Below are 24,472 nucleotides of genomic sequence, written 5' to 3' on the forward strand. Positions count from 1 at the left end.
GGGGAAGGGGGGAAGAGTAAAAAAAATATCAGTCAAAGGCTGGACCCTCGGGAGGGGGTCCAGACTGAGTCCAAGGGAAAAAAACTCATTTGCCATACAAGACAAAGAGAGCAAGACGGGAGGAGATATCTATCTATTTAGAACTATGATAACAGGGCATCTGCTGATTGAATTGAGCATTGCTCTGGTCTATTAACAAATTCAGAAGATGATGGCTGCCGTTCAATTAGCCAAAGGCTGCCCATCGCGATGGATTGTATGGGCAGAGCTGTGAGCACCCAGACTTTGTCAATCTCAGAAATGACTCGCAAATTGGATAACATCTTGGAGTATCTTTCTACTTTGCAATGGTTTGCTGCTGGATACATGAGGGACTCTTAGAAGAAGTGGCAATTCATGCACCTAGCAGTTCTTTCTGTTGTAGACATTTGAGATATCTATCTAAAACTGGGATAACAGAGCATCTGCTGATTGAATTTGTATTGAGCGTTGCTCTGGTCTATTAACAAATTCAGAAGACGATGGCAGCTGTTCAAGTAGCCAAAGGCTGCTCATCGCGATGGATTGGATGGGCAGAGCTGTGAGCACCCAGACTTTGACGATCTCAGAATCGACTTGCAAATTGGATAACATCTTGGAGAATCTTTCTACTCTGCAATGCGAAATTATGATCAATTTGATAACTAGTATGGACAATTCGAGCTGACAAATCATTGGAATGTTTGCTCTCCCAGACCAACAACAATCTTTATTTACAAATCGACCCCCTCGGCCTTAGCAAGGCTGTGCTATAAACACCCCAGCAACACCAATACAGTAAAAAAATGCCTTGAACACCGGGCGGAGCGACCTTCAAGCCTACAGACATAACACGCACCCATGGACAGATACACACACATACCCCCAACCCATGCCTCCGTCGCTTACCTCCTTGCTGTATGATGGTTTACGGAGCAGCGCCCTGATGGCAGCAGCTTCGATTCGGATGACCCCCCCTCTAACTGTATTGTATTTCTGCTCTTAGACGGTTGTACTTAAAATCAATATTATTTTTTTTTAAGTGCAGTAATTTAAAAAAAAAGCTATTCTCTAACCCCCGTTTTTTTAATCAAATAACGAATCTAATCAAGTAATTGTTGCAGCCCTAGTTGCGGTGTCTTAATGTTGTGTTGTCCTCATGTTGTGTTGTGGTCATGTTGAAGTGGTGTTGTGATCTTGTGATGTGGTGCTCCGGTAGTGAGACATGTGACATGCTGTGAAGGTTGTGTTGAGGTAGAAGTGTGAAAAGGAAGTTAATGAGCTTCTTTCATGTATGTGTGAAAATGAGGAAATGGCCTCCAGGTTGTGATGCAGAAGACGACACAGCAGCAGGTCCTCCTCATTAATTCTATTTTGTGTGCTGACTGGTTGCTGGAAAACCGCTGCTTGTGTCAGGATGTGAAATCACCAGCAGTGATATGTCTGCCCTGTGGGACCTGCTTCTCTTTTTTTACATTTCAAATCACTGTCTTCATCATCATCCTTCTTGTTCCATGTTCAAATGTTAATGACAGCCACACCAGCAGTGGGGGCGGCATGTTTTCTTGTAGCATTATAATACTAGGTCACCTAGCATGAGCTACTCTTGCTAATTGGTCACAAAGCCAGTAGTAGTGGCCCACCATCGCTCTTTGTGTTGTAAAGTATTATTACAGACGCAGACAATGTGTTCAGTACTAATGATGATGTGTTCAGTACTAATGATGAATCTTACATTACATACTTTTAAGACATTGTTATTTGTATCCTAAACTTTTGCTACTCTTTATTCGACCCATATTAGACACAGCCTATTTTCTTCTTTCTTACTACCTCCATTCTCCATCCAGTACACACACACACGCACACACAGATTAGGTTAGTGAACAGTGGTTCTATTCAGGCCTTTCAGGGTCTACCTGCTGCATGGAACCAGAATGTTTGCTCAAGTGTTTTTATTGGAAACTTGAAGCGTCTTGGAGAGAGCACATCAATGCAGAGAAAAGCCAACATGTGACTGGCAAAGAACAGGAAGTGAACAGTAATGACTGCTGACTACCATCTTGAACCCTTGGTTTTCAAAATGTGTTTTTGTTTATCAGTGTGTATGTGGTAGTTTACATGTGTGTACTTGTGTTTGTTTAAGTTATATCATTGTATTTGCGTTGTATGTGATGGTTTACGTGTGTACTTGTGTGTTTGCCAGATGAAGAAGGAGTTGAGTGACAATGACTCCATCAGTCAGGAGGTGGTTGGCAACGCGCACATAGAAAACTACGCCTTAAAGATGTTCTTGTATGCTGACAACGAGGACCGAGCTGGACGATTCCACAAGTAAGTTTTTAGTGTTTCAACTTTGTGGATTTTTACGTGTGCTGGATCCTGCACTTTATTTATATCGCCATCTGGGGACTGAGCACCTGCTTGCAGCCAACATTCTCAGCATTCTTCGTCCGCCATCATGGAAATCAAAGCTGCTGTGGTGGATGCAGCCTTGCTCGCTGGGTTGATAGCTGCTGAGCGCGTATTTGAAATGATTGGAAGTGGCTGTGTGTGTGTTTACAAGACACAAGTCACACATGTTACACCAACACAAACAAGTAGCAAAATAACCAAACAAGAAATTTTCTCCAGCTTGTTGAAGCCAACAAGGAAGTCTTTATGCCCTGTTTCTTCACAAGGAAACATGTTCTGCTTATATAAGTAGTGCGCAGGCTCCATCCAGTGGTACAACAAAGAATAACTTAACTAAATATTCAAGCATAGTGTAACTGTTCAAACTGTGTGTAATGCTAGAGTGGCCAAAAATATAAACATACTGGTTAAATAAAACCTATGCCTGGTTTTTAGTGAATATTTAGGCCTACCCCGCGACTGTATTTTAATGTTGGGTCATTATGGGGGTACTTGGAGAGCCAAGTGTTTTTTTGAGGTGATACCTGGTGAAAAAAGTTTGTATATATATATAATTTATACAATTCAACTTAATAGATATAATATCTAATAAAATCTTCAATCTATACTTATAGTAAACAATGGCAAATGTACATTTGCTTCAGATTCAAGTGTGTGCTGCTCCTTGTGGAGACTCACTTTTGTAGAACATTGAATGCAGGTCTCATTATGTCTTGTCCACATGTTCCTACTTCCATGTCCAGAAGCACAAGGTAAACAAGGACACATTTGATTTTTGTCTGCTCTCCAACTGGAGTTTTACTGCTCATAAACATCCCCCACTTATATAAAGACGCTGGAATGTCACTTAAGGTGTTACATGTTCCTCAAGCAGCTTGTTTGTGTCACGTGCAGGAACATGATCAAGTCTTTCTACACTGCTAGTCTGCTGCTGGATGTCCTGTCTGTCTTTGGAGAGTTATCAGACGAGGTGAGGTCTTCTTTTCATTCTCTTGATACTACAGCATTCATTTGAGAAGATGAAATGGAGACACACCCTACGCCCCTTTTCCACCAAAACTTCATGAAAAAACTTCATGGTAATCTGTGTGGTTTGCGTTTTCACACCTCATCTCAAAAATTAGATCATCCATTCAGATTAGGTTAACGCCATGCTAAGAGTATATTTCCACATTGATGACATACAAAAAAAACTATTCTATTTTTACCGAAGTGAAAGTAAAATACAAAGGTATTTGGTAATTACATACAATGTAATTCTAAAACAAAAAAAACTGTTATGCCTTTTTGGCCAAAAATACATTTTCCAAGAGAAGGCTGAGGGTCAGGTGAGTTCTTATGATACAGTTCATTTGTAAATAATACATAATCCATAAATGTCAGTGTTGAGACGACTGCACGAACACATCTGATTGATTTAGTCTTAATATCAGCCTGTTGAGTAGCTACAAATGTGTTGCAGACTACTATTGCAGCTTATACAAAGTATAACTACATAGTAAACATTTGATTTACCTTTGATGCACTAATTTACTGCTTCCTGTATGTTGCTACGTATAACAAACTTGCAGAGTCCTCTGTTGCTGCAGTCGGCTGTTGCAACCTACTGACCTGACTGTTTTTCTTATAATATTGCTTATGTTTTTTCAACTCTTCACCATTTTGTTTGGGCATGTTTTCCATAACTTTTTTCACCACCGATTTATCAAATATTAGGGAATTGGTAGAAATTCCAGTGGTAGAAAAAGGACTATAAAAATGTGTACACACAATCCAATAAGACAGTATCTCTTTGTACATTTTTATTGAAATCTAATAAGTTCTCAGTGCGTCACAGTTATTTTCCTTGCTGCTCTATTAGCACAGTGTTATTTTTGTGATCTAAAGGATGATTAGTGTGGTGCTGAGGCTAAACAAACAGGCCAAAAGTTCACAATAAGCCACCAAGCCATTGTACCTTGGCCTTATCTTCTAGCAGCGCCAACACTCCATTCTGTCCAATGCCAACCTCACCCTGCCATAACCACTCAGAACTTTTACACACTTAACCCAGAAATGTGTGTTTTCTAAGACCTGTTATTGGTGGTACAAAATACTAGTCCTAATCCAATGGTCCCATGAGTCCAAACATTATAGCACAATTAGTGTTGCGCGACATACATATTGACCAACAATAGAGCTTTTAATACTATCATTATATTGTTAAGTACATGTTGATGGATTTCAGCTGTGTCCAGCAAATTTGACAGAGACAAGCGAACGAACGAGTTTTCAACACACTGTAGGATTCTTGATAGTGGTTAATGTCTCTTCACAGTGCAGAGTCACTTCTAAGTCAGCATCCTCACCTCCCTAGTGGAAAATAAACTATGTTTCTTACATATATCATCCTTGAAGGCTGATGAATAGCTAAACATGCTACACTACACGAGAGATCGACACATTATCTTCCGGGCCAATATTTGGCATTTTGACGTATAACGGTATTGGCCTCTTTTAATCTGTAAGTCTTTTTGTTGTTGTTGTTGTTGTTGTTATGTTTTTTTTTCAACTACACGATAACTACGTCAGCAGATACAATATATACACATATGATACCAGTATTAATTATAAAAAATAAAGAAAATTGTCAAGTAGATAGTTATAAACACTGCTCAAGCATTCGCTCGTTTGCCCTGCATGTGATTTTCCCATTTGCAGCGCTTACGAAGCTACTTAAATTAAAGCCCTGTCCAGCTGTATACTATTCATGTTTAAAAGGGAACTGCACTTTTTTTGGAATGTCGCCTATTGTTTACAATCAATATGAGAGACATGACAATGGATGTTATTTCTTTTTTACTTTCTAAATAATAAATACGGTACATGCGATCACCACTTGGTTTACAATGGAGCCTATAGGAGCCACAATTCCATCTATAAAGCCCTTAAATAAACATCCAAACACCTCTATTGAGATTTTATACAAATGATGTAAATATAAATGTAATGTAGTAACAGACACATTTATAATAACATTTAATATTTACGTATTTAAGCATACGCGCCGCATTAATTTAAAAAACGCATCACGTTTGCTTTTTGTTTTCTTCTTCACCGATTATTATTACTCACTATGCAGACCTAATGAGAGCCAACAAACATAATCAAACATCACTTACTGTGCAACGTCTGCTGTCATTAGGATGCCGACTGCTGGGATGTTCTGTTGGGGGAGGGGGGACCAAGCGTCTTTTCGTGTGGTTCTGTCCAGTTTCGGGTTCTAAATGGCTGTCAAAGTGTACCAACTTGTCAATACGTACTCAGACGTCTTCTGTCCAGGTGAGATGCATGATTTATGATCTAGAATAAACTTACAGGGAGCAAGGACGCGAGGAAGCATCAGACCACTCGATGATGTACACATAGTGACACACGGGAGTGATCACAGCGCCGCTATAGGTAGTTTTTCTGCAGTAGCGCTTATAATAACAATATCACTAATACTTGATCAATATTCATATCACAAAATGTAAATGGAGTATTGTTGGTGGTTTTTGAATGTTAATTTATTGGATTTTATGGGTGAAATAAAGGAGTTCCCATTGGCTCCGCTGTAAGCGGAGTTTTATTTACAAGTAAGAATGCATTAAAAAAAATCTATCTATCAACATGTCTCATAATGATTGTGAACGAAAGGCAAAATTCAAAAAAAATGTGCAGTCCCCTTTAAATAGCTTTTACTCCAAGTGAATATCGGCTCCAAATATCGGTTATCAACCTCCTTGACGACTAATAATCATTATCGGCCCTGAAAAAAACATATCGGTTGAGCTCTACACTACATACCTTAGGAGGAAAAGCTAACCACTAACCGCAAGCAAGAGCTCTTAAAGGTTAACAAAGGTGAGCGGACTGATACAAATATCGACACTAACAATACCAAGTCCAATACCTGTCATTATATGGTTAATACTACAGTGGTTAAATCGAAACTTTTGTTTTTGAAAAATATTTTTGTTATGATTTACAAACTGAGAAAATAAGTCCCTGACACAGAAGGGCTTTAAGGGCAAAAAAACTAAGGATTTAAATCAGAGCCAATAATAAGAAATAATTGTTATATTTTATAGATATTGTTACACTGCCATTCTGTGTTTGTCTGAATATGATTGTGATCAAACATTGACTCAATCAATGATCTTGAAAATTTAAAGTCTCAGTATCAGCATTGGTATGAATGATACTGCCCCTGTAATTACCTGGTATTGGATCGATACCACAATTTGTAGTTCCACCCAAAGCTAATGTAAAGTATCAAACAACAGAAGAATAGGTGTTTATTACATTTAAACAGAAGTGTAGATAAAACCAAGTTATCGTAAAAAGTAACGAGATATTATCAGTTATATATACAATATATAAATAATAGTTCTGACAAAATAATACAACCAGAAATTGTGCAATATCTTAGCACATAAGTCAGCATCAAAATTAGAAGCTTTGGTATCCTGTTTTGAAATTGTTAAATGATCATGTACATGTCAAATAATATATGATGAGATATATCGTTATGGCAGAAGGCTGCAATATATATCGCTATATGGATTTTAGGCCATATCGCCCATCCCTAGGTACAATATACTAGTCCTCATTCTAACAGTACCTTGAGTCTAAACATTACAGGACAACATATTAGTCAACATCCTAACAACTCCTTATCAGTCCAAACTTCGGACTGATCCAAGCAAGAGTAAAACTTTATACCTTTCAAGGTCCATCACACTGATCCATACATACATCTTGTATGATGAGCGTTAGCTAGTTGTCACGGTTACGGTTAGCATGTGAAACACGAATTTCTGAAGTGGTAAGAAATGTAAAGAGTTAATGGATGTATCCCGGTTTCATTAGAACATCCAGCACAGGAAGTACGCCCGCTGGAAGGCCACATACATCCATAACTGTCTGAAGAGTGGCGAGACACCTCAGGCTGGGCCAATCGGCATGAACCTGGAGGAGGAAGCAGGTGGGACATGCTGATATGAGGAACACGCTTGAGCATGTATGTTGTGAGGTTGTGAATGCTAACAGGAAAAGAGATTAGATGTGATTGTTTTTCCTTGTTCTTTTATTTGACTGCTGCCTTCATCAACCACACTTTCACCTGGAAGGTGTACTCAGTCTTTTACTAACTTTTTCTCTTCTTGTGAGCGACTGCCCAGACGCTCAATCAACCCTATGTCATTTTTACACTGGTCACTTTTCACAACTTTCTTTTTCCTAGGAAATAAATCAGCCAATTAGTTTCTGATTGATGATTGCGGCTAACGAGCCTAACAGAGCTAACGAGGCATGTGGTGTCACACTGCCCTTCAGCATGCCGTGGTCAGACTGCTGCAATGTTCTAGAAGAGTGACTCCATGTTGTACATCTGGACGTACTTTAGGTTTTCACTCTTTATTTTTTTTTTTTTTTCACTCGCCTTCACATTGCCTCAAAGTCCTCGCGGGACGACACAGCAGCAAAAAATTAAGACCATCTGCAGGACCCCGCCCACTTCACACGCACGCACACACAAATACACATAGACACACAAACCAGCCATGACATCACCCGTGAGAGCCCTAGGCTCTGCACGTGTGCACACTCAACACACACACACTAAGTGCATGTTTTAATCCCAGCATGCATTGGTGACAGCATGGTGGTTTATTCACACAAGGATGTCCACATGTCAATCACACACTGTACTTGTATTAACCAGTACATGATGCAGTTGTTGCTGCTGGACCTTGTGTCTATCATCTGGTTGCCAAGATGGTGTGATATAAATCCACTTAAAGGGGACCTATTATGCAAAACCAACTGTTCTTACCTAAGTACCTGTTTTTGTGTATTTGGAATCCCCATTAGCCCCCAAAAATTTTAATTTAACCATGGATGCATTGCTGAGATATTTATAAAATAATCTTGCTTTCCTTTATACTTTCTCCAAATGAGCCATTTTTAATTAGCTCTGTCCTGTGAAATCAGAGGACATTTTTATATATAGTAGAAAATGTACCCAAAGGTATTTGCGTTAGTCTGCCATTGTAGTCAATAAGCTTCTTTGTCGCTTGTTGTAAAGGGCTCAAACATGCACATGCATCCGACGCTGTTGCTTTTGCTAATACAAAGTAGCGTATAATTCTAACTTATATAATAATAATAATGATAATAATAATAATACATTTGATTTGGTATAGCGCTTTTCAGTGTACTCAGAGACGCTTTACGGCAGTGGTCCCCAACCTTTTTGAAAATGTGTCCCACGGACGGGGGGGATGTATTTTTATTTATTTTATTTATTTATTTTTTTGTCATAAAAAAATACAATCATGTGTGCTTACGGACTGTATCCCTGCAGACTGTATTGATCTATATTGATATATAATGTAGGAACCAGAAATATTAATAACAGAAAGAAACAACCCTTTTGTGCGAATGAGTGTGAATGAGTGGGAGAGGGAGGTTTTTTGGTATGGTGCACTAATTGTAATTGTGTCTTGTGTTTTTTATGTTGATTTAATTAAAAAAAAAAAAAAAAAAAAAAAAAATTCTTGTGCGGACCGGTACCAATCGATCCACGGACCGGTATCGGGCCGCGGCCCGGTGGTTGGGGACCACTGCTTTACAGGATAAAAATTAAAATATAAAACAGTTCAAAGTAATAATACATAATATATCTGTCCGTAGACTCCATATGGGAGCGCTAAAAACTACTGCATGGCTGACAAAGCAAAGACAAAGTCAAGGCACGTAGTAAATAGGACCGCTCACAAAACGGCACATTCTGAAGAGACGGTCAGAAAGCAACTTGATGGTCTGTAAAATATAATGTATAAAAAATTTGACCAAAGAACCACCATTACATGTTATGTAGACCACAAGGAAGTGTTTTAATTGCAGAGAAAAAAAATCATAATATGACCCCTGTAATAAACTTGCATAACAGAATATGACACATACACACACGTCATATACAGTTGCGATCAAAAGTTTACATACACTTGTAAAGAACATAATGTCATGGCTGCCTTGAGTTTCCAATACTTTTTACAACTCTTATTTTTTTGTGATAGAGTGATTGGAGCACATACTTGTTGGTCACAAAAAACATTCATGAAGTTTGGTTCTTTTATGAATTTATTATGGGTCTACTAAAATTGTGACCAAATCTGCTGGGTCAAAAGTATACATACAGCAATGTTAATATTTGGTTACATGTCCCTTGGCAAGTTTCACTGCAATAAGGCGCTTTTGGTAGCCATCCACAAGGTTCTGGCAAGCTTCTGGTTGAATTTTTGACCACTCTTGACAAAATTGGTGCAGGTCAGCTAAATGTGTTGGTTTTCTGACATGGACTTGTTTCTTTAGCATTGTCCACACGTTTAAGTCAGGACGTTGGGAGGGCCATTCTAAAACCTTAATTCTAGCCTGATTTTGCCTTTCCTTTAACACTTTTGACGTGTGTTTGGGGTCATTGCCTTGTTGGAACACCCAACTGCGCCCAAGATCTCCGGGCTGATGATTTTAGGTTGTCCTGAAGAATTTGGAGGTAATCCTCCTTTTTCATTGTCCCATTTACTCTCTGTAAAGTACTAGTTCTGTCACGTGGGGGTCGCATATTTATGCAGGAACGTTCCTCCAATGCAACACGAACACTCCGGACGAAAGCGTGCAGGTAGGATTTGGTTTATTTAACTTAAATAGTAAATGGATACAAACAGACAAAAACAAAACAAAAGGAAAGTGTGCCGTTCGCACGAGAAGCTAAAACAAAAACTTACTTAGCACCGGAATCAGGAATCAGGAATCAAGACCAGGAATAAACAAACGTGACTGTTGCATACAGCAAACATGGAAGCCAGCACGAGTGAACAGAAAAGCAGGCTTAAATAGTGTCTCTTGATTAGGCACAGGTGTGCTTCCCGAATAACAGAGGCAGGTGAAAATAATACGTAACCATGGTAACAAACTCAAACAAGGAAGTGCACAACCAGGAACTGAGGGAGTCCAAAACTAACAGAACATAACTACCGTATTTTCCGCACTATAAGGCGCACCGGATTATTAGCCGCACCTTCTATGAATTACATATTTCATAATTTTGTCCACCAATAAGCCGCCCCGGACTATAAGCCGCGCCTACGCTGCGCTAAAGTGAATGTCAAAAAAACGCTGCGCTAAAGTGAATGTCAAAAAAACAGTCAGATAGTTCAGTCAAACTTTAATAATATATTGAAAACCAGCGTTCTAACAACTCTGTCCCAAAATGTACGCAAATGTGCAATCACAAACATAGTAAAATTCAAAATGGTGTAGAGCAATAAATAGCAACATAATGTTGCTCGAACGTTAATGTCACAACACACAAAATAAACATAGCGCTCACCTTCTGAAGTTATTCTTCATTCGTAAATCCTTCGAATTCTTCGTCTTCGGTGTCCGAATTGAAAAGTTGCGCAAGCGTGGGATCCAAAAATGGCCGGCTCCGCCTCGTCGAAGTCATCGGATTCAGTGTCGCTGTTGTTGTGCAGCAGTTCTGTGAATCCTGCCTTCCGGAAAGCTCGGACCACAGTTGTGACCGAAACTATCTGCCCAGGCATTTACGATCCACTGGCAGATGTTGGCGTATGTCGACCGGCGCTATCTGCCCGTCTTAGTGAAGGTGTGTTCGCCTTCGGAGCTGTGTGAAAAAAGCCACCCGGCCTCTTCGCGTAAACTTCCCTTAACCACTCGCTCATCTTTTCTTCATCCATCCATCCCTTCGAGTTAGCTTTTATGATGACGCCGGCTGGAAAGGTCTCTTTTGGCAAGGTCTTCCTTTTGAATATCACCATGAGTGGAAGTTAGCATGGCAAGCTAGAACCACAGTGAAGGATGACTTCTCATTCCCTGTGGTGCGAATATTCACCGTACGTGCTCCCGTTCCACAGTGCGGTTACAGGAATATCAGTTGCTGTGAAATACGGTAGTAATCCGTGTGCGGATGGAGAGATTGCGTCTTTTTATGAACCGGATCCTTGTCCTTTGTAGGAGCCATTTTGTGGTCTTTACAGATGTAAACAGGAAATGAAACGTACGGTGATATCCGCGCGTTTTTTCTTCTTCTTCCGGGGGCGGGTGGTTGCTTAAAGCGCTTCCTGTTCTATGGGGGCGGGTGCTTTCCTTGGCGGTTGCTTGCGTAGAAGAAGAAGCGCTTCCTGTTCTACCGGGAAAAAAGATGGCGGCTGTTTACCGAAGTTGCGAGATCGAAACTTTATGAAAATTAATCGTAATAAAGCGCACCGGGTTATAAGGCGCACTGTTAGCTTTTGAGAAAATTTGTGGTTTTTAGGTGCGCCTTATAGTGCGGAAAATACGGTAAACTAAACATGATCCGGACCACGGATCATGACAGAACCCCCTCTTAAGGACAGATCCCAGATGTCCCAAAAAAAAGACAAAAACCAAGCAGGGTCAAAAGTCACGGGAGGGCGGAGGGAGGACTTGGCGGTGGGTCGCCAGGCCAAATGTCCCCGAATCCACCAAGCACAAGTCAAGTGGCGGTGGCGAGTGGAACGCCGCTGTAGCAGGCGAGGCGGGCGACCCGGCAATGGCCACAATCGTGGCCGACAGGGAGGTGGGCGCACTTGGCGAGGCGGACGACCAGGGAGCGGCCACATCCGTGGTCGACGGGGAGGTGGGCGCGACGGCGGCGTCGTCATCGTCGTGGCAGGTTTGGACGCAGACGACGAGTCAGGCGTGGACGCAGCAGACGAGTCAGGCGTGGACGCAGCTGCAGACAAGTCAGGCGTGGACGCAGCTGCAGACGAGTCAGGCGTGGACGCAGCTGCAGACGAGTCAGGCGTGGACGCAGCTGCAGACGAGTCAGGCGTGGACGCAGCTGCAGACGAGTCAGGCGTGGACGCAGCTGTAGACGAGTCAGGCGTGGACGCAGCAGCAGACGAGTCAGGCGTGGACGCAGCTGCAGACGAGTCAGACGTGGACGCAGGTCCAGGCGGCGAAGCTTGGCGTGGTGCAGGTGCAGGCGGTGAAGCTTGGCGTGGTGCAGGTACAGGCGGCGAAGCTTGGCGTGGCGCGTCAGGGGGCGAAGCTTGGCGTGGCGCGTCAGGCGGTGAAGCTTGGCGTGGCGGGTCTTGGTCTTGGCATGGCGGGTCTTGGTCTTGGCATGGCGGGTCTTGGTCTTGGCATGGAGGGTCTTGGTCTTGGCATGGAGGGTCTTGGTCTTGGCATGGAGGGTCTTGGTCTTGGCGTCGCGGAGCTGCGACTGGCGGAACTTGGCGGCGTGGAGCTGCGACTGGCGGCACTTGGCGGCGTGGAGCTGCGACTGGCGACACTTGGCGTGGAGCTGCGACTGGAGGAACTTGGCGTAGTGCTGCTAGGCATGTTGCTAGCCTCGGAGCAGGGCGTGGAGCTAGCCGTGGCGTAGGTGCTAGCCTTGGTGCTGGTGCTAGCCTTGGCGCAGGGCGTGGAGCTAGCCGTGGCGCAGGTGCTAGCGCTAGCCATGGCGCTGGTGCTAGCCGAGGAGCAGGAACAGGAACTGGAGATCGTGGCATCTGCAAGCCCACCGGATATGATGGTGGCGTCTGCAAGCCCACCGGAGATGATGGTGGCGTCTGCAAGCCCACCGGAGATGATGGTGGCGTCTGCAAGCCCACCGGAGATGATGGTGGCGTCTGCAAGCCCACCGGAGATGATGGTGGCGTCTGCAATCTCACCGGAGATGATGGTGGCATCTGCAAGCCCACCGGAGATGATGGTGGCGTCTGCAAGCCCACCGGAGATGATGTTAGCCATGAGCATGGCGGAGGTGGTCTACCTGGGGGTTGCGGCTTGGCATGCCGACGGACTGGTGGTGAAGGACGGGCCGGAGGTTGCAGCTTGGGAGGCCGAAAGACTGGTGGTGGCGGCCGGGATGGAGGTTGCTGCCTGGCTGGGCGCAGCTGAGCAGCCCCACCAGCACAGCTCCCGGCCCCATCCCCCCCTCAAGGGGCGGATACCAGACGTGCTCCGGAACAGTCTTTAAGTGTGGGTGGCGGAAGGTCAGGACGGGGGTAGACTCCTCCCCTTTAAATTGTCCAGAAAGTCTTCTCCCATCCCCCTCCTGAGGTTGTTTGGGAGGACGAGAGAAAAAGGTCACTGACGTGGGCGGGGCTTGAGTCCTTAGGGGCGCAGTCCAAAAATCAGGTGACTGGGATTTACTAGACCTAGTGTTCAAAAAACTGTTTTGATTATGCTTTATTTTTGGCATAAAGTCTTTAGGAGGTGGCTGACCAAGGGAGATAGAAGGCAAAAAAAGAAAATTCTTCTCAGTGACTTCCCTTGAAGACGCCGGCGGAGTGATGTCATCTCCGTACGCCGGTTTAGTGACGTCAACAGAAGTGGGCGGAGTGACGTCATCCAAAGTGGATGGAGTGACATAGTTGGAGTTCATTTGGCTTGCAGCCCAATCTAAAAATTGTTTGGCATGTGTAACAGGATTACCAAACAACTGAGGGGAAGAGTGGGCTGCTTGAGGCGTGCTGTGTGCCGGAGGAGGTGTCTGAGGGAGCGGCGCGTCCCGGTAGCAAAGCGACTTCCGTCCTCGCTGACGCGTCCGGTACTGGAGTGTAGCGATGTCCTCCCTCGCCTTTAACAACCTCCACGTACCTTTTTCCACCTCCTCGGAGGCCGTGGCGAAGGAACTGTCTGCTGGCTTCCAACTGTCACGTGGGGGTCGCATATATATGCGGGAACGTTCCTCCGATGCAATACGGACACTCTGGACGAAAGCGTGCAGGTAGGATTTGGTTTATTTAACTTAAATAGTAAATGGATACAAACAGACAAAAACAAAACAAAAGGAAAGCGTGCCGTTCGCACGAGAAGCTAAAACAAAAACTTACTTAGCACCGGAATCAGGAATCAAGACTAGGAATAAACAAACGTGACTGTTGCATACAGCAAACATGGAAGCCAGCACGAGTGAACAGAAAAGCAGGCTTAAATAGTGTCTCTTGATTAGGCACAGGTGTGCTTCCCGAATAACAGAGGCAGGTGAAAATAATACGTCACCATGGTAACAAACTCAAACAAGGAAGTGCACAACCAGGAACTGAGGGAGTCCAAAACTAACAGAATATAACTAAACATAACATGATTCGGACCACGGATCATGACAAGTTCAATTGGCAGCAAAATAGGCCCAGAGCATAATACTACCACCACCATGCTTGACGGTAGGACTGTTTGGCCACAATACCCAGAAATATGTTTGGAGGAGAAAAGGTGAGGCCTTTAATCCAAGGAACACCATGCCCACCATCAAGCATGGTGGTGGTAGTATTATGCTCTGTGCCTGTTTTGCTGCCAATGGAACTGGTGCTTTACAGGGAGTAAATGGGACAATGAAAAAGGAAGATTACCTCCAAATTCTTCAGGACAACCTAAAATCATCAGCCCGGAGGTTGGGTCTTGGGCGCAGTGGGTGTTCCAACAGGACAATGACCCCAAACACACGTCGAAGTGGTAAAGGAATGGCTAAATCAGGCTAGAATTAAGGTTTTAGAATGGCCTTCCCAAGTCCTGACGTGTGGACAATGCTAAAGAAACAAGTCCATGTCAGAAAACCAACACATTTAGCTGACCTGCACCAATTTTGTCAAGAGTGGTCAAAAATTCAACCAAAAGCTTGTGGATGGCTACCAAAAGCATCTTATTGCAGTGAAACTTGCCAAGGGACATGTAACCAAATATTAACATTGCTGTATGTATACTTTTGACCCAGAAGATTTGGTCACATGTTCAGTAGACCCATAAATTCATAAAAGAACCAAACTTCATGAATGTTTTTTGTGACCAACAAGTATGTGCTCCAATCACTCTTATCACAAAAAAAAAAAAGAGTTCTAGAAAGTATTGGAAACTCAAGGCAGCCATGACATTATGTTCTTTACAAGTGTATGTAAACTTTTGATCTCGACTGTATACTTGAATGGCGCTCCAAAATAATAAATTACGAATACTTCCGCACTCACCTGTCACGCACACTTCCACACTCACTCCCATGCTCACCTGTCAGACACTTCCACGTTCACATGACACACACACTTTAACATTCACATGACACACACACTATAACGTTTATCTGTTAAGCCCACTTTACCTTTTACCTTGTAACAAACGCACCCATGTTCTCCGGGTGTTGTTGCCACTACACATTAAGGAGTCACAGGTAGGATGTGATATTCAGCTGGGAACGTGTTAAACAATAAATAAACAAAAGACATACGGCCATTAGCCACAACACAATCTGGCTTATTTTTAATAACACACAAATTAATCCCGCATGATAAATATCACCCTTCTTCTGTCCATGTAACCCGTCAATACAACACCTGCACAACACACTCAACCCCGCAGCCCGATGTGCAGTTCACCTCCTGAAGTTTATACAGAAAATATATTACATATACGAGATGCACAGGCCAATAATAAATCTACAAAAAAGGTGAGGAGTGAGGATATGATTCAAGGAGTGGCTGTGCAGCAAAACGATCTGGCGAACAGGTGGTCCAGGTGGCGTCTGACATCAGTTTCCGTTTCCCCCCATCCGATATCACACAATGCCTTTTATTTTCCCACATTCCATTAATTTACATTTTTGATATTACCATTATTATTTGATATGCCTGTAACAGCTTATAATGATTCATAAATTAATGACATAATAGGATTATATGCTCGTATTCACATCTGAGCACATGCTAATTGTGACTGGCAATACATGGATCCCTGCGTCCATTACAACCTGTCACGTACACTTACGCGCTAACACGCTCATCTGTTGCGTTCATTCTACGCTCACTTCCGCGCTCACCTGTCATGCACAACCTCTTCACTTCATGCAACTAAATTTTTCATCACACTTTGTCATTAAGTTTTTATTTTTATTTATTAACATGTTGTCCAACCACTTAGGCAAATCATAGTGTTGCTGTAGATGCCCATATCTGCTGTACAGAATTGCTTTACAAAATATTGTATTGGGATACTTCTTTTGTTGCCTTATTTGTATTGGACTTTATTAAATGGATGTATTTAATGTTTTTTTGCACAAGCACAGCCGAACCAGAGCAGGAAGGGATAGGAAGAAGTATAAAAAGAAGACGGGGAGAAATTGCGGGGACGAGGGGGATAAGACAGAGAGACAACAACAGAAAAACATCAGCAAATACAATATATGTACAAATATGATAGAAAATGATAGCAAAGAAGCAGTTAGTGAAGTAGTTATTAATAACACAGAAATGACAATGAACATTATTGCAATACAAATACCAATAATATTAACATGAAGCTACTGAGCCCACTTTCTTCTTCTTCTCCCCTTCCTCTTCTTCCTTCTTTTTCTCCTTCTTCTCCTTCTCTTCATGTGATCCATCAATCAACAGCATTGCTCTACAGGCTTGTGTCCTATCACATTTCATGTGCATCATCTTCTTCAAGAGTCTTCTGCTGCCTCTCACCTGTGTGTGTCTGTGTGAGTGCATGTGTCACCAGCATCATGTTGGATGAAATTAGAAACGTGTGAAAGTAAATAAAAGTGACAGAGTCTCAACATTCAATTCTGTTGGTCAATGATTGTTGAGATACTTCACTTCTGTGAGGTGTGTGTTTTTGTGTGCGTGTGTGTGCGTGTGTGTGTGTGTGTGTGTGTGTGTGTGCGTGTCATGTTGGATGACGTTAGAAATGTGTGAAAGTAAATAAAAGTGACAGGGTCTCAACATTCAATTCTGTTGGTCAATGATTGTTGAGATATTTCACTTCTGTGAGGTGTGTGTGCGTGCGGGTGTGTGTGTGTGTCCATCCACAGTGATCTCGTTTTTTACTGACGTCTTTTGTCCCCTCGCTGCCCTTCAGACGGAGATGAAGGTTTCTCAGGTCAGACCTTTTCACAGGGCGGCTCATTCCGCGGGGGAGCTTCCTCTCAGAACCAGAATTTTAGTGAGGTTTCGGCCCCGGACTTCGGCTTTGCTGCTGGTCCAGAATTAGGACCATCCGCCCCCAACTCCGCCAACTACAATAACATCCATATCCCCCCTGGTGCGCACGCCCCTGCTAACACCCCAGCTGAGCTGCCGCCTCCTTCAGGTAAGAGTGGTTGTGACCTTGTTAAGTGTTTCTTTGTGGAAGCTAGCTTAGCTTAGCATGGTGTTTACGTCTCTGCCTTGTGTTCTGTGACGTGGCAGACGCAGTCAAACCAGTACCAATGTCTCGAGCTGCGCCAACTGTCGACCCGCCCTCCCTGCTCAACACCACCCAGCACCACGGTAAACATACACACACACACCCACAAACATGCATGCCTGTAAAAAGAAAATGAGCTTTTTGTCAAAGTTGAACATGTTGGTGTTTAACGTGTCATTACGTGGTGGACGCCATGGTCAAGTAGTGAAGTGGTGGTTGACCACAGCGGCATTTTGCATGTTCTAACAAACCTCATGCCGCTATTCTCCGGTTTCCTGGCCCAATTTCCGCCACAAGCAGCGACACACTGCCAGCGACTCACATCCCAGTGGTTGCAGGTCTAACCAACTCCATATTTTGTCACTTCTCCTCTTCACCAGCATATCTTTATCCCTGACACGTCAGTCACGCCTACAAGTGTGTGTGCACATGTGTACGTGTATGATGAAGATATATGTGTACGTCCATGTGTGCAGGTGATGTTCATCTGTCTCCAGAAGACTTCACCTTGGCACAAAAGTACTGCAAGTATGCAGGCAGTGCCCTTCAGTACGAAGATGTGTCCACCGCCATCCAGAACCTCCAGAAGGCCCTCAAGCTGCTCACCACAGGCAAATAATGATGCCTTTGTCCTCCTCCAGTCGCCAGTGCTCTATCTACACTATCTTCATACACACGCACATGCGCGCGCGCACACACACACACACAAAGACACACACACACACACACACACACACACACACACACACACACACACACACACACAGCAGACTGTAACAATGGCCACCAGTGTGTCTGTGCTGCCATTCTTTGGTAAGTTTGGTTATCAAAGATGTGCTGTGTGAACATGACATGCTAATCACGCTGGAGCCAGCGTGCACAAGAGTGTACAGGCAAAGTGTTTTGTTGCACCCACAGTGATCATGTGACGACAACCTGTCTTTATTTCCCTGTCATCGGGGCTCCCTTTTACAAACTTTACCAAATAAACAAGGCTCAACAGGGGGCGCGTTTTTCTTTTGCTTGAAAAAAATAATTTTGGTTATAATTTAGGTTTGGGTTGTGTTGATTTAAAGCAGCCATACCTGCGCCAGCACTGCCCTTACAGATGTGTGGGGGATTTCACGCCGCATGTATAATGAACAATAACGCTAAGCTAAATGCTAACAACATTGCTATGCCCGCCTAATAACAAGCTAGCGTAGCATCAACAATGTCTTTTCACTGCTGTCACAGATCTGATGCAATCTTTCAAAACCATGTCAATAAAATGTTATATTTGCAGGAAATGTGTAGTAAGTACATGACTCAAAGTTTTGTTCAAATGTAGTTATTTTTTATTTGAACATGTGGGTGCTGTCGTGCTAACTGGAGCACATCAGCTAAAGTCCACCAACAAGAAGCAAATAAAGAATATAACTGACACATTCCAGCAGAGTTTTCTATGGAAGATATTTGTGCTGGGCAGCAATGACAAAAGTGCTTCATCACAATAAAGTGACCGACACAAGCCTACAGGTGTGGTTGTGCAATCCGGCGGGCGGTCGAAGTCAGCGAATCAAACACACTCCACAGTCAGAACACCCCCACCCCCACCCCCACCCCCCAAACTCCCCGCTTGGCGAGGCGCGTTCATGAGACGTGCTCGTGAGGAGGAGGAAAGTTTTGCAGAAGAAAAGAAAAAAGTTCCTGAAGACTTCAATCTTTTTTCTGTAACATGTTGACGCAGGACAGCAGGCTGCATTAAATAATGTAAGTTGCTTTTTCTCAACCTTTTTTCTTTGAGGCTCAGTCGTGCGTGTTTTCCTCTGAAATGATTTGTTCGTAATTAATTACATTTATTACCTCGGTATATAAAAAAGTTTTTTATGTATTATGTATCATATTCACTTTCTATCACGAAGCACTTATGTGTTACGTATGATATTCACTTTTAGGTATTATATATGATATTCACTTTCTATCACGAAATTTCGGTCGACGTGACGTCATTGTAACGTTTGGCTTCCAAAACTGATGATGATGACATCACTTTCAACTTGCCACGAGTTAAGTTGGTGATTAGTGAGCGACAGATAAAGTGTGATTAATGAGTTAATTAAGGTTGCTGACGTCACTGTTGATTGATTGATTGACGCCATTGCGTCATTCAAAAGATGCGCTACAGGTGGTGCCAGATCTAATAGGATGAACAATGTCATCATATTTAGTTTCTTTGTGACGTCATCATGGCGCTCAAACAGGATTTGTTGTTCTAGAAAGTTCAAGAAGTGTGGTCAGTGTGCATGTTGTGTAACCACCTCTGGCAGCGCCAACCTGCCTTTCACCGTCTCACACCCACCAAACTTTTATAACCGTTGTTTCTCACCGTGTTCAGTCTTTTTCACAATGGAAAAAAATATATATGTTTAACGCATTTCTACATGCTAATGCTTTGAATCAATCAATCAATCAATCAATCAATCAATCAATCAATATCCTTTATGGAAGCAGGTAAAACTCACTGAGATTCAAAGAGTGACCAAGCCAAGAGGGCAGCAAAACCAAAGTTACAGAAACAAATATAACAACAAAAAGAGCAGCAGTCACACACGGCAATTAAAAATATAAATGACTTACAACAATAACATGAAAACACGCAATAGGTAAAAATAAATCCCCCAAAGTGATCAGCTCAGGTAACCTCAGACCCTTTTGTAAATTATTCCATGACCAAGGAGCAGCATATCTGAAGGCTTTTTTCCAAGATTTGTGTTGGCTCCAGGAACAAACATTCTAAGGATGTCCTGTGACCTTAAGCTGTAGCGATTGGAGACTGTAGACATAAAGGAACACAAATAGGTGGGAACCAGACCCATAAGTGATTTATATATAAAACACAACCATCGAGAAGATGTGCGAACAGTTCGCCGTTGTGTACAAAGTGAAATGGTGGACAAGGTTGACACAACCAGTAATAAAATATAAGGCAATGTTTTTAAATAAGTGTAAAAAAGTAAGTGTCCAAAATCTAGCAAAGGCATGAAAGTGGTCAGGATCAAGCATTTTCTAACTTGTAGGGAAAACAGGATTTGTTTCTAAAAAAAAAAAAAGGTTTTTATGTGTGTGATTTACAAGACAAGTTCTCATCAGTAGCAATCCCCAAGTACTTATATGTTGTGACCATTTCAAGTTTAACCTTATGAGTATTTGATATTTTTGGAATGTTCAATGGCAACCGTTTTCCATTTGAAAATAAGACCAGATTTTAGATGTGTGTGCATTAAGTACTAATCTCAGCCGAGTCAGCTGGGATTGAACAACATTAAAAGCTGACTGCAGGTGCTCAAAGGTTGGCACAACAGCGGGGGATGAACAATATATGACCGCGTCATCTGCATAAATTCATTGCAGCATCCGACACATTATCACAGAGATTATTTACATGAATGGAAAACAACAATGGACCTAATATGAAACCTTGCGGAACACCATTCAATACAGGGAGAAAACACGAAGGGGACCCAGCAAACTGGACGCATTGGGTTCTATCGGACAGATAATTAGTTAACCACTTTACAGCCTGCTGAGATAGGCCAATCCTGTGCAGTCTGTCTGCCAGAATGATATGGTCCACCGTGTCAAATGCTTTTGACAGGTCAATAAATAGAGCTGCACAATATTTTTTACAAACCAATGCCTCAATAATGTCATTCAAAGCTTTGATAGCAGCGGTTATGGTGCTATGCCGCTTTCTAAAACCTGATTGGTGTTGAAGAAAGCCGACCATAGGGGTCTAAGAATTCTTTAAGTTGTCTACTAACAACATTTTCAAGAACGTTAGCTAGGACACATAACTTAGAGATGGGTCTATAGTTATTAACAGCTGTGGGATCTCCTCCTTTTGACAAAGGTAAAACATAGGCAGATTTCCAAATGTTAGGAAGGTCATTACTGGACAAGAAATAAGAGGTTCTGCAAAAAAATCCACGGCTGACCTCAAAAAGAAGGGCTCAAGTTTGTCAGGACCAGCAGATTTACCAGGATCCACTTGTTTTAGGACTCTCTTGACCTCAAACACATCAATGGGAGTACAAAAAAAATGTATGAGCCATGGAAGTACGAAAGGATGGCGACATGTAAACCTTCTGGACATTTGGCTGATTTGGAATTGGAGATAAGGAGTCAAATAAAGGAGCCAAAGAAATAAAATGTTAATTTAAACAATTAAAATACAAAACTTGCTCAGTGGCCTTGTGGTTAGAGTACCCGCCCTGAGATCGGTAGGTCGTGAGTTCAAACCCCGGCCGAGTCATACCAAAGACTATGAAAATGGGACCCATTACCTACTCAGCATCAAGGGTTGGAATTGGGGGTTAAATCACCAAATGAGTCCCGAGTGCAGCCACCGCTGCTGCTCACTGCTCCCCTCACCTCCCAGGGTAGTGGAACAAGAGGATGGGTCAAATGCAGAGGGTAATGTGACTATCAGTGGTACTTAAACTTTTTTAAGTATACCTGATTCATCAGTTAGATGTCAGGCTTAGTTAAGGCTTTCTTCATACTGGTTTTAGTAGGCTACTTAGCTAGCATCAGTTAGCATGTTGATGTACCTGGCGAGTAGTTAGCAATGTTAGCATCAACATGTATACGCCACTGGGCTTGTTGTCAGTCGTCAGGGTAGCAGGCAGCTAGATTAGCATGTTCCGTCACCGGGCCAACACTTACCAACGTTAGCATGTTGATGTATTTGTCACCAGGCAAGCTAGTAGCTACGTTAGCATGTTGATGTATCTGTCTCCAGGCTAACACTTGTCAACATTAGCATGTGGACGTCGCTGGAAGGAGATAGGAAGTTGGATGTTTTGGGGGCGTGGCATGTATCCAGAAGGCCACACCCACACTGAGGCATCACACACATGAATGGTCGTCTTTGTGTGGGTTTAAGCCAACATGACAAAGACACACTTTAATTTGAATGTCAGCAGCTGTATGACATTATTGCTACCACTCATTAATATTCATGAAGCCGAGCTCCGCCCCCGACATAGTGTGACCTCACCTAACTGTTCCCCTCTTAACCAGGGCGGCGTGTCGTAGGGGTGTCGTGGTGATGGTCTTCCTGCTCTGGGCGGGACTTCACACACACGGTAAGTACCTGCGCCCTTGTTATGTGACACCTCCCATCATGTGACCTCACCTGCTGGTTTTCATCCTCATCAGAATTCATCATTGCTTGTGTGTGTGTTCCTTTAAGACAATAATGTGTTTGTGTGCGTGTGTGTGTGTGTGCACACGCGTGTGTGTGTGTTTTCCATAGTCTTCCAGCAGCCTAAAGCCAAGTATGCTCATAAACTTCCCAGCAGTCCTAACCACTCTCACACACACACACACACACACACACACACACACACACACACACACACACACACACACACACACACACACACACACACACACAGTGCATTGTGTGTCCTTGATGGAAAGAACACATCATGTCACTTCCTGTGGGGGGGTGAGGGTGGGGGGGTGGGGTTAAGCCCCACCCCCATCTGCTTGTATGCCCATGCCTCCATATTTTGATTGATACATCATCATCACTATTTCTTTGCTTCTTGTCACTCTACAACTTTCTTATTCCTTGTCTCCTCATGTTCTAGGCTGCAGTAAATCATTAGGATTATTTGTGTGTGTGTGTGTGTGTGTGTGCGTGTGTTTGTGCGTGCACACCTGTGTTTGTGTGTGTTAGTCACACACATTAGCATTTAGATAGCTTGCAGCAAAAGACAAACGTGTTGTCATTTCAGGTACACACAGTTAATTACTATTAGTGTTTACCTCTCCCCCCACCCACACACAGTAGTTTGTGTGTGTGTGTGTGTGTGTGTGTGTAAAACGAGTGATTTTAATGCTTCTTCAAAATGGTATAATAAGTATTGTAATAAATGTAGTGATAAATGTAAATTAGGTAATACATGTAATATAAATACATATTGTAATAGTGTAGTAATAACTATTGTAATAAACATAATAAATATTGTGATAAAGTAAGAATATTGTAATAAATGTAGTATAGTCCATCCATCCATCCATTTTCTATTGCTTGTCCCTTGGCCAACACAGATAGACAGACAACATTCACACTCACATTCACACACTAGGGCCAATGTAGTGTTGCCAATATAGTATTAAACGTAATACACATTGTTACAAGTGTCATAATAAATATTGTAATAATCTTTATGTTGCAATGTATGAATGTAATGTTGTAATAAATGTAGTAATATTGTAATTAATTTAATATAGTAATAAACATAATAAATAGGGTTGTACTTGTAGTAATTAGGGCTGTCAAACAATTTAAATATTTAATCGCAATTAATCACAGTTTGTTCATCGTAAACTGAAAGTTAATTGCGATTCGTCGCAGATTAATATAATTTTTCGTTATTAAGTGTTCCCTTAACAGAAAATGTTCAAGTTTTAATAACCATGACTGGACAATTAGTCTCAAAGGGCTACACAAGCCACAACGACATCCTCAGCTCAGATCCCACATCAGGGCAAGAAAAAACTCAATCCAATGGGATACAATGAGAAACCTTGGAGGGGACCGCAGATGTGGGGACCCCCCTCCCTGGGCGACCGGTGCAATGGACGTCGAGTGGATCTAGTTAATAGTATGGGAGTTCAGTCCATAGTGGGGCCAGCAGGGGATCATCTTGAGTGAAGATAAGTCAGCAGCGCAGAGACGTCCCTAACTGATGCACAGATGAGTGGTCCACCCCGGGTTCCGACTTTGAAC

General features: G+C 42.7%; 2 protein-coding genes across 10 annotated transcripts in view; both read left to right on the forward strand.

Annotated features, from left to right (window-relative positions):
* Positions 1–19,118, forward strand: part of vta1 (vesicle (multivesicular body) trafficking 1) — a 37,655-nt gene extending 18,537 nt beyond the window's left edge. Inside the window, exons 3-8 of the mRNA XM_061929894.1 lie at positions 2,225–2,352; positions 3,328–3,403; positions 7,327–7,441; positions 17,362–17,592; positions 17,691–17,771; positions 18,165–19,118. Coding sequence (XP_061785878.1) covers positions 2,225–2,352; positions 3,328–3,403; positions 7,327–7,441; positions 17,362–17,592; positions 17,691–17,771; positions 18,165–18,307 — 774 coding nt within the window. The 3' untranslated portion in view covers positions 18,308–19,118. The remainder of the gene's footprint in view (positions 1–2,224; positions 2,353–3,327; positions 3,404–7,326; positions 7,442–17,361; positions 17,593–17,690; positions 17,772–18,164) is intronic.
* Positions 19,119–19,296: 178 nt separating this feature from the next.
* The window catches only part of adgrg6 (adhesion G protein-coupled receptor G6), a 45,083-nt gene continuing 39,907 nt past the window's right edge, over positions 19,297–24,472 (forward strand). For all 9 annotated transcript variants that reach the window (XR_009811603.2, XR_009811604.2, XR_009811605.2 and 6 more), the window contains exons 1-2: positions 19,297–19,440; positions 22,753–22,817. Coding sequence is in view for 6 of the 9 variants with exons in the window: in XM_061929261.2 (XP_061785245.1) it covers positions 19,439–19,440; positions 22,753–22,817 (67 nt within the window). In the remaining 3 variants the exon portion in view is untranslated. The remainder of the gene's footprint in view (positions 19,441–22,752; positions 22,818–24,472) is intronic.

The sequence above is a fragment of the Nerophis lumbriciformis genome, linkage group LG34 (genome assembly GCF_033978685.3).
Source record: "Nerophis lumbriciformis linkage group LG34, RoL_Nlum_v2.1, whole genome shotgun sequence".
NCBI classification, from domain to species: Eukaryota; Metazoa; Chordata; class Actinopteri; order Syngnathiformes; family Syngnathidae; genus Nerophis; species Nerophis lumbriciformis.